General features: G+C 37.8%; 1 protein-coding gene across 3 annotated transcripts in view; it reads left to right on the forward strand.

Annotated features, from left to right (window-relative positions):
- Positions 1 to 9617, forward strand: part of LOC121375827 (GTP-binding protein Di-Ras2-like) — a 59689-nt gene extending 50072 nt beyond the window's left edge. For 2 of the 3 annotated variants that reach the window (XM_041503489.1, XM_041503488.1), the window contains exon 2: positions 7293 to 9617. In XM_041503489.1, the coding sequence (XP_041359423.1) occupies positions 7293 to 7922 (630 nt within the window). In that variant the 3' untranslated portion in view covers positions 7923 to 9617. Of the gene's footprint in view, positions 1 to 2285; positions 2412 to 7292 lie in introns of those variants that run through there. The other variant, XM_041503490.1, reaches the window with a different exon arrangement.
- The last annotated feature ends 1105 nt before the right edge of the window (positions 9618 to 10722 follow it).

The raw sequence follows: 10722 nt of genomic DNA on the forward strand, positions 1-10722 counted from the left end.
TCTTTTGTTATAAATATTTGGATTGATCAAAATGATATCGTGTGACTTAAACAAACTTGACTTCATCACGTTCAATTCACGTTCAATTCTTAAATCACTTTTTGATAATATAAAAGCTTACAAATAAGTTCATCTGTACGAGCATTCTTTACCACAATGGTAAACATAATCCTTTTACTATGAACTAAAAGCTTCGTATTTTATTGGGAGCATACATGTATGGATTTGCTATTTATATTGGTTACTTCTTGAACTACTAGTAAACAACAACACATCAAAGTAATATGTGTTACAGTGGAAGTAAAAACCGTTAAGGCTGCTTGTACAGTAAGGTTAATTACAGATATTTAAAGGAACGGGGTGTTTTCCAGCAACCTAGAACATTGTTTAATCAGCGGACATTAAATCTGTAACAGAATTATGACAATTGTAGAGAGTGACAGAAGACACTCGCTGTCTATACGTGGTTAGTAGTTACTCGTATATGTAATCAACAGCATACGGGCTTCTCATTGCAGTTTGCACAGACATGATACACCATAACATGGCTTTAGATACACAGGTGATAACATCCAGCTATGCGTTTTCCCCAGATCTGTATTTTTTCTAATTTCTGTACGATTCGTTGATGGTAATAAGTTTTGCACTATATTTTATTTAAATGTCATGTCTGCAGTATTATTGTGATTTTGGACATTAGAAATCAAAATATGAGGTGTTAGTTTCAGTGGATAGTTTGAAGCTTACATCATGGTCATCACCAATCAGATTCAAAATAAAACAGTACTCGTTTTCAACTGCATTAATATTATAAACAGGGCACATTCTATTATTTGTACCTGCCTCCTTTTATACAGAAAGTATTTGTATTTGAATGCAAATAGGTTTCTGTAGTAGAGACTAAAACGTATAAACACTATAATTACATGTATATGAGAAATATTTTGGAGAGGTGCCAAGTACAACCAATACAGACCTACTCTTTAAAGGCCCACGTATTCAGTAGATCCACCATGGTATCCACGCCCTCCCATCATACCTGGGGGGTTTTTTCATCACATTTTATTTATATTTGCGTGTCGCCCGCGACTTACAGATGTATGAGTGCCCGCCCCACTCCCCTCCCGATGGTTGGTGGCCCCCAATGTAAGATGATGGTTACACCAGTGAGACCAAGCACGTATAAAACAAAACTGACTTCTCACCTCACCCCATAATGTCTGGAACAGCCCTTATATCTCCTTCAGTATGAATCCATAAACTGACAATATCTGCATTCATTTGCCTTTCAATGGCAGTTGTCAAGGAAAGCCTACTTTATGGCGTGTTTGTCGTATTAGATTGTAACTAGACATTGTAAATACGGAATGTAGCTTACAAACAGCTGTCAATATGTAATATTGTACTAATGGTTTCATTCTGTTATGTTTATGGCTTGATAATGGCGAATCCATAACTAATTCAAGGTAGTTACTACTGTACGAAAGATTTACAATCAGTGAAATTACTTCTGTAAAACTGTAAATATATGTCTGCAAAGATCTGAAATTTCATAATCTCTGCATTGTTCTACGAGCTTATTGGCTTAAATGCCTGAAACAGTTTCAAGGAACTCCCTAGACCGGATTCACCACCTTGCATTTGGGAATGGATTGGTGACTGTTGATGTTTTCATGTTCCTAGCATTGGTAGATCCTGAGGGTGGGTGTGTGTGTGTGGGGGGGGGGGGGGTCACAGGAGTCTCGTGGCTCACACCCTTGGCCCGCTTGAAATGCTATTTTTAGTTACATTCTGGGTTGTTTTATTTCATCATCAACAATATACAACATTAAATTGCCCTGAAAACGCGTCTCGAAGCATAATCGAAGGATTATTCCACCACTCCACCCTTGCTGATCTTGGGAGCTTGACTCATTTGCCTTCGACAAACTCAAAATGCCGTTTTTAGAATTTCGTATACCCCCCCCCCCCCCCCCACACACACACACACACACTTTACAAAATCGTGGATCCGCCCCTACTTAGTATGATTTATTTTCGTCTTCTATGTCTGTTTCAAGTTTCGCTTGAGCAAAAAAGGAATTTTCTTTTCTGTTTTTCTTGTTTTCCTTTTTTTAAAGTATCGACAATGAAACCCGTTGCATTCCAACCTTCGTGCATTAAGTCGTTTGAGCATAAGGCCTAGTCTGGTGCCCAGATACATCAATTAATTATTGCACTGATGCATAATTTATCATTTCGTGATTGTCTAGTCTATGTGCCTCGCTATTCCGACTTTTTTTTCTGCCGACATGCAGCATGTACTGTTTAGAAACTAGGCGTTTGAGGTCACGTTCAGAAATAACCGGGTGATTATAGCAGGAATACGTGTCTATCCGTAACGAGCCGTAATAACGGCATTCGCTTCGTTAGTAAGTCGATTTTATCACTCTATATTTATATTATAGCAACTATATGACACTTTTGTCCAGCTGTTCTTCTAGATATGTATTCATGATTGAATTAAATAGTTTAGGATTTTATAGATTTTTAAAGGATCCACACACACACACACACACACACACACACACACACACCTCTCTCTCTCTCTCTCTCTCTCTCTCTCTCTCTCTCTCTCTCTCTCTTTCACTCTCTTTTCTTTCCTGTCTTTTTTTTTTACTTACTGACTGCAGTCTACCTTTTGCAGAATGATATATATAAGCATGAGAAGCTATATGAGCGCATATACCATGTATGTGTGTTTGTGACACATGCGCGTATTTGTGTTTAATTTAGACTGACAAACATCGCTTGAAATACAAATATTCCCAGTTTAGATTCCAAGCGACAGAACTATGAGACTGTCAGTGTTTTGTTGTGTGTATTTTTTTGTTACCGTATTAAAGCAAAATCTCGATCAATATGACACAGCTGCAATTGTTCCGGATAAATACACTACATACGGTTTCCAAAAATAGATTACTGATAGATTATTATTATACTGTTTATGATTTATTTGCTTTAAAAAAACACCTAAATCAATAAGAAATAAACCCTGCTGAACTCTTCTTTTGTTATATGTTCTGCCTGCAGGTTACAAAGAACAGATGTGTGACTGTGAGGTTGTTAATTTATACAGGTTTTGTTTTGCATGCTTGTTATTATTTTAATCAAGACCAATAGAAAAAACCTACTGAAATCTTGTTTCGATATAAATATGCCTGCGGGGTCTCAAGCAGATGCCAGGTTGATAGAGTTTTACCATTGTGTTGTTAAGTTGCTTATCAAGATACTGATGGAAACAAATCAGGAAACATATAGTATCTGAAACCAAATTTAATTCAAAACTAGAGTAGTTATGCCTGTATAAAATACACAGGTGTGATGTGGGATTAAATATCATTATGTGGGATTGACTGACAGTAACAGTTAAATTCTATGATACTGTGGGTAAAGGTTTTGATTGCAATCAATATTTGTGTTCCGTATTTGTTTCCATTGGTATATTAATGTTTTAACCTGGCCTGGTGCTTATAAAAACTCTTAGAATCTAGACTCAAGACTCTAATAGAATGAGACTTTAAAACTATGGCAACGGCATATAAATTGCATGCGTGCGATACCAGTAGAGCATATTCATTTTATTAATCATCTGCTATTTGATGTAAAGTTTTAGAGAGAAAAAACGCTACATATTTTCCATTAGTAGTACGGGATCTTTTTATATGCATCATCCCACAGACAGGTTAACACATACCACGGCCTTTGATATACCAGTCGTGGTGCACTGGTTTAAAAGAGAAATTACCCAACGGGGATCTATCCTAGACTGACCGCTTTATCACCATCAGGCGACCGCTTTATCACCATCAGGTGACCGCTTTAACACCATCAGGCGACCGCTTTATCACCATCAGGTGACCGCTTTAACACCATTAGGCGACCGCTTTAACACCATCAGGCGACCGCTTTATCACCATCAGGCGACCGCTTTATCACCATCAGGCGACCGCTTTAACACCATCAGGCGACCGCTTTAACACCATCAGGCAACCGCTTTAACACCATCAGGCGACCGCTTTATCACCATCAGGCGACCGCTTTAACACCATCAGGCGACCGCTTTAACACCATCAGGCGACCGCTTTATCACCATCAGGCGACCGCTTTATCACCATCAGGCGACCGCTTTAACACTGGGCTACGTCCCGGCCTTTTAAAATGACAGACCCTAGTTTTTTAACACTACGGGGTGTATACTACCAAATCAAATCCCATAGACGACAATAGTAACATATACGGCTAAAACTCCTACCTGCAACGTATCAACCGACATAAACGCCACGGATATAATTACTACCACCCCTTACACTTAAAGTGAATCAGAAAAAAATGGGGGTCAAGCTGCTCGTTTCTGAGATAACGGGTAGCGTCTATGACTACCCTAGTTTCGCACAAAATTTGAGTACTTTTTTTTACAGGTACCCCATACATGTTTCAAGCACAAGGCTACCTGACACATTGGTACTAGATGAAATAAAATTGCACATTTATTTTACCCAGATGAAACTATTATTTTTTACAACCAACACACTCACATTTATAACCAATCACAGGAATTGTGGTGTTCACTTCTCTATCAAAAGTTGGGTGCACCTCGAACTTTGACCCAGCCGGAAGTTATTTGGTATGGTACTACCTATACTGATAACATACATTTTTCAAAAAGTGTCCAGCTATGTGTCTTTATGACAACCAGGATCTGGTGTATTCTGACATAAACTGACAACCTCACTGAAACTGTTGTTTCTACAGTGCAACCTAATATAATGTACACCTCAAAAAGCATATATATTGCATATAGTTTTGTACAAATGCAATATGTCATATTAAACAACAAAATGTTTTAAAATAAAACTCCTGAAGATATTTACTTTCAGTTGGGTGTGTGTACTCAGGTATATATGTAGAGACAACAAAGATAGTCAGAGTACCTCTACCCCTTTAAAGAATTCCATTAAAACACATGCACTTGATTGACCCCTAGATTATGAAGACCTTAACAGGCACATCAAAGAAATATCAGTATTAAAAAATACACTGTCTGAGGAAGGAAACACAAACATGACTGTACCTGTATGAAGTAATGACTTAATGTCCTGAACATTAGTGTTGGGAGGAAATCCTGTATGCTGGGTGTGGGTGTCTTCAAGTTACCAGGTGTGGGAATTTCAAATCCATCGGCCATGCTGATTTTCATAATGAACCATCAAAACCATTGGCAGCCACCAATATTCCTGACTATATTTTATTTATAGCCTACTGTAGTTGGAGGTTTTAATAGTTGTGATATCTGGAATAATCATGCAGCTTTAACACATTTATTTTTGATTAATTACTGAAAAAAACTATTTTTAAATGACAAAATTACCCGAACATCTATTTTCTTGCATTATTTTCTAATCCGGATGAATACAATATGTACATTAGATGTATTCCTACAATCTGTAATCCAGCAATTTATTTAGCTAGTAACATTAGGTAATACAGCTTTAACAATAAAATAAATTATCAACTTAATCCAAGGCAGATAATCAAATCTGAAAAAATTGGTTCTGAATCTAGTATAAACTCAAAATGCTTTTCATGAGAGCTAACTAAGTGATAATTAAGAAACAAAAATGATCTGGAGATCTAAGTATATGTTTAACAACCTTACTGTTATGTACAAATAAGAACAGAAGGCACAATAGTGACAACAAATTTAATTATGTTTTTGGTAAAGTTTTTCTTCAAATTTACTTAAAATTTTGCATAAAACTACAAATTTGTCTAAAATATGACTTAGCACCCTATAAATATGTCAAAATGACACTAAAAATCAACTTCTTTACAAATTTGAGTTTTCAGAATTTCATACATAAAAAATTAACAATGTTAATGGAAACTAAAGACATTAACCCACTATTGGCACATGCTATTTTTAATATAAAAATAAATTGCTATTAAAATCTTAGTTCAGGTTGCCTATATATAATACCATATTTAAGAGCAGTTGCATATGGCAAGTCAAATACCATGTAAAAAGAAATTATTGAAATCTTTACAGTATGAATTATAGGCCAAAACCAACTTTTCTTCAGTGCTAACTTTGATTCAAACTCCATTCAGAGCCATGTACAGAGATTATTGTCACGGTCAAGGTCATTGTGAACTTGCATGATCGAGTGATGGCTAATTAATCAACCAGTATAGTTTAATTAAATAAAATGACAAAATCATAATATTTTTTATTATGCACTGAATATGTGCTATAGGGTGTATACTACCAAATCAAATCCCATAGACGACAATAGTAACATATACGGCTAAAACTCCTACCTGCAACGTATCAACCGACATAAACGCCACGGATATAAATACTACCACCCCTTCCACTTAAAGTGAATCAGAAAAAAATGGGGGTCAAGCTGCTCGTTTCTGAGATAACGGGTAGCATCTATGACTACCCTAGTTTCGCACAAAATTTGAGTACTTTTTTTTACAGGTACCCCATACATGTTTCAAGCACAAGGCTACTTGACACATTGGTACTAGATGAAATAAAATTGCACATTTATTTTACCCAGATGAAACTATTATTTTTTTTAACCAACACACTCACATTTATAACCAATCACAGGACTTGTGGTGTTCACTTCTCTATCAAAAGTTGGGTGCACCTCGAACTTTGACCCAGCCGGAAGTTATTTGGTATGGTACTACCTATGGCGTATTTTTTATTATTAGAGCCTTTTTGGGGTGGGGTGGGTTTGTTTTGTTTTGTTGTTGTTGTGGGGGTTGGGGGGGTTGTTGTTGTTGTTGAGGTTTTTGTTGGGTTCTTTTTTTTGTTGGGGGTGGGGGATATAATTGAAAGTAGCCATAACTTAGATTTGATTGTTTAGATTATCCATTACCGTACATCCGAAGTGTTTTTGGTTATACTGGTGTTTTTAATGGTACGATATGCATTTTTCATATTTTTAAACACCCACATGCTTCTGAGAAGTAACGGTTATGGAGACAAGCTCTAGTCTATTTTTTTAAGTGTATTTCCCCGTTTCAACGTCAGAGACTCTTATTTCCCTCTGTTGTACCTTTATCCAGATGTGTTACAGATTTTATAGATTATTCAAACTTAGTGTCCACTTTTACGTGCGAAAACTAGTATCTGAGACTTTAAAGATTTGAGTCTAGATTTGAGACTTGTTTTTAAAAAAAACCTGCTGAAACTTTGTTTTAATCCAATGCCATCTTCTTCTTTCTTCCCGCAGGTTCCCAAAGACAGATCGGTGCGACTGAGGGTGATGCCGGAACAGAGCAATGACTACCGAGTGGTGGTGTTCGGGGCTGGCGGCGTCGGCAAGAGTTCGCTAGTGCTGCGCTTCGTTCGCGGCACGTTCCGCGAGAGCTACATCCCCACGATCGAGGACACCTACAGACAGGTGATCAGCTGCAACAAGCAGGTGTGCACGCTGCAGATCACCGACACCACGGGCAGCCACCAGTTCCCAGCCATGCAGAGGCTGTCCATATCTAAAGGCCATGCCTTCATTCTCGTGTACTCAATAACCAACCGGCAGTCTCTGGAAGAACTGAAACCAATCTTTGACGAGATCTTCGCGCTCAAAACGGACGTTGAGAGTATACCAATCATGCTGGTAGGGAATAAGTGCGACGAGGTGAACAGAGAGGTTTCCCAGGCTCAAGGAGCGGAGTGCGCCAAACGGTACAACTGTGCTTTCTTGGAAACGTCAGCCAAGACGAACTATAACGTCAAAGAGCTTTTCCAGGAACTCCTTCAGCTGGAAAAGCGAAGAACGATGAGTCTTCAGTTGGAAACAAAGAAATCTAAGTCTCAGAAAAGGAAAGAAAAGTTAAAGGGCAAATGTATCTTGATGTGAACGAACGTTTGGTCGTGAAAACTAAGACATCAATAATGTAACTGTTGTAAAGGTTGGTGGGTGAGAGGGATTGCCGAGGATGTGGGAATTCCAGTGGGAATTTCGTCACGGAACGAAGAGTTTGAATTAATATCGTGTTCAGATCAATAGCGGTAACACAAAAGTGCCACGTATAAGAATGTAGACGAAAACGAACAAGATGTTTTTTTGTTTTGCATAATACTTGGACCATAGAACGACTGGTAATCTCATAGACTTCCGCACCCATCTTTTTACTAATGGACTCGCCTCTTATTTTGTCGCAATTGTGGTAACAGGTCAGGCGGCATATTAAAAAAGAAATGAAGTATGATGTCCTAAAATAAAATGCTGCACATTTAAGCTCGATTTAGACAGTTTGACGTAACGAGCTTGTTTACTGCGGTAATTTGTTTGACTGTGTGGGATTGTATCAATGCAACACAATGACAAATGAAACGTTCTGATTTAGTGACGAGTTTTCTGTGAATGGAGGTGTGGGGTTTTATACCACAGTGAATTATGGACAGGTTTCATGACCCCAGCCCACCCACCAATGATTCCTTAGGCATGCAGTTGACGTCAATGGTATTTTAATTGTGTTTGGCGGTATGGGTTGTATACTTCTGTGAATGACTTGACGTACATTATTTCGAGTTAGAGATAAAAAGGAAAAATAAATACAGTCGCTAGTTTTCCCATACTCTGGGCATACAGTGAGCAATATAATCTTCCTCTGCCCTATGCATGAACAGATAAATTGTTTGGTAGCGGAGTTACGAAGAATTGGTCTGGCAACCAGTGGTTGTGACACTACAAACTATATATAACATACAAACAGCAGTATATGTCAAGAAGGTGGGATCTGATCTGCCGCTCGAAGCAAACAATTTCTAGATGGCTATAGGCGCGTGTATGCTCCCAGGAAATATTAAATTAAATATTAAATGTGTGTGTGCAAAACAAAAAGAGAGAGACTTTCGATTTTCACTTATTTACTGTGTGGGACATTTTTGTACTTGGTTATTGCAGAATCATACAGGTTGTATACCCAAGACAATATTTGTGTGCCTAAACAAAACCTGAAATATATACATGTATATATGCATGTCGAATCTCATACAGAACATCACGACTGTTGGGTTTTAGTAAGCAAGTGTTGTCTAAACTAACAGTGGAACATGATAGGCTCAATGATTAAACAGATAATAATAATAATAATAATAATAACAAATACATAACTCTGCCACGGCCTAAACACCCTTCTGATTGAAGATGTTTTGAATATTACAATGGCAGTTCCCTATTTTATATTGTGTTTTTTAATGTACACTGCCGCTGTTTCTGGAATACCAAATGATTTGTTTTTCAAAAGATATCACTTGTAATGTTTGGGTATTTAGCTCAATTTCGGCTGAGAGTTTTTCACTGCGGGTAGGATGGGCCTTATTTGGGCGGGGTGATAGCTGGATATTTCGTTGGAATGTAAAGATTAAGGTTCAGGTTGATTCCTAGAAATACTGTTTATAAGCTAGTTTCCTTAAGTGTTTGGTCTGCGAACCAGGGCCCAATTTCACAAAACATCGTAAGCCTAGTTTTGCAGGTAAACGCAAATCCACGACTAAACCACAATTCTTATTACTATTATAATTAAACAAATATAGTTAGAAGAACACATATTTCATTTTCGTTTGTCTTTAAAATACTCCAGCTTCCGTAATGGTGTAATTTTCTACGTGAAATTGATGCCAAACACGTGTAAACGCGTGACCGGTATAACTGATAGTAGCAGACGTAAACTTGCGATGTTTAGTGAAATGGGCGTCACAAAGCTCTCGTAAACTACATCGCTTTGTCCATGCAAGTATTCTTGCATTGCACACCAGGACTGGTATATCAAAGGTCGTGGTATATGCTGTCCTGTCTGTGAGATAGTGAATATAAAAGATCCCTTGCTACATGTAGCGGCTTTCCCCTCTAAGACTCTATGTCGCAATTACCGAATATTTGTCATCCAGTAGCAGATGATTATGAAATCAATGTGCTCTAGTGGTGTCGTTCAACAAAACAAACTTTAACTTTGCACGCCACGACTGGTATACAAAGGCCGTGGTATGTGCTATCCTGTCTGTGGGATGGTGAATATAAAAGATACCTCATATACTCTATCCCTTGTTTGTCCTGCTTATATGTGAGGACAGTACTAGTGTCGTCCGTTTAATATATCAATGTTCGAAGACAAGACGTCGCCAAGTAATGTGTCTAAAATACTGATGACAAGTACAAATGCTAAACAAATGAAATTAAAAAAAAAAAAACTAGAAAACCCCAGACAAAACTTACCGCTATTCAAAAGAGTCAGCTATTTTGGAAATTGATAGCTTTCAACACTAATTGCGCTCTACCCTCACATATTACCAGGACACTTGACATACCCAACCTCTGGACAGTTCTTACAAATAGAACATATCCAAGATAGGGCTACAGGGTTCTGTTTTGTTTCGTGTACGATCAAGCCCTTCAATCTACATGCACATATACATACAAAACGGATGTCTCAGTTCAACGCTGATTTGTGTTGAATAATTCATTTAATTTTTCGTGCGCTGTTCCACTGCTGCTGAAGACAACACTCAAGGGCTCAGTTACGGTATACTGGATGCTGCACGTTCGTGTGATCTGCCTCTTGTGTGTGCCGCAAGCGTTCGGAGCATTTAGAACACCTGCGTTTCGGTCGCAATTAATAAGCTCACTGCAATGCATTTCTTTATTAAACATATTA

Source organism: Gigantopelta aegis, chromosome 6 (genome assembly GCF_016097555.1).
Source record: "Gigantopelta aegis isolate Gae_Host chromosome 6, Gae_host_genome, whole genome shotgun sequence".
Taxonomy (NCBI): domain Eukaryota; kingdom Metazoa; phylum Mollusca; class Gastropoda; order Neomphalida; family Peltospiridae; genus Gigantopelta; species Gigantopelta aegis.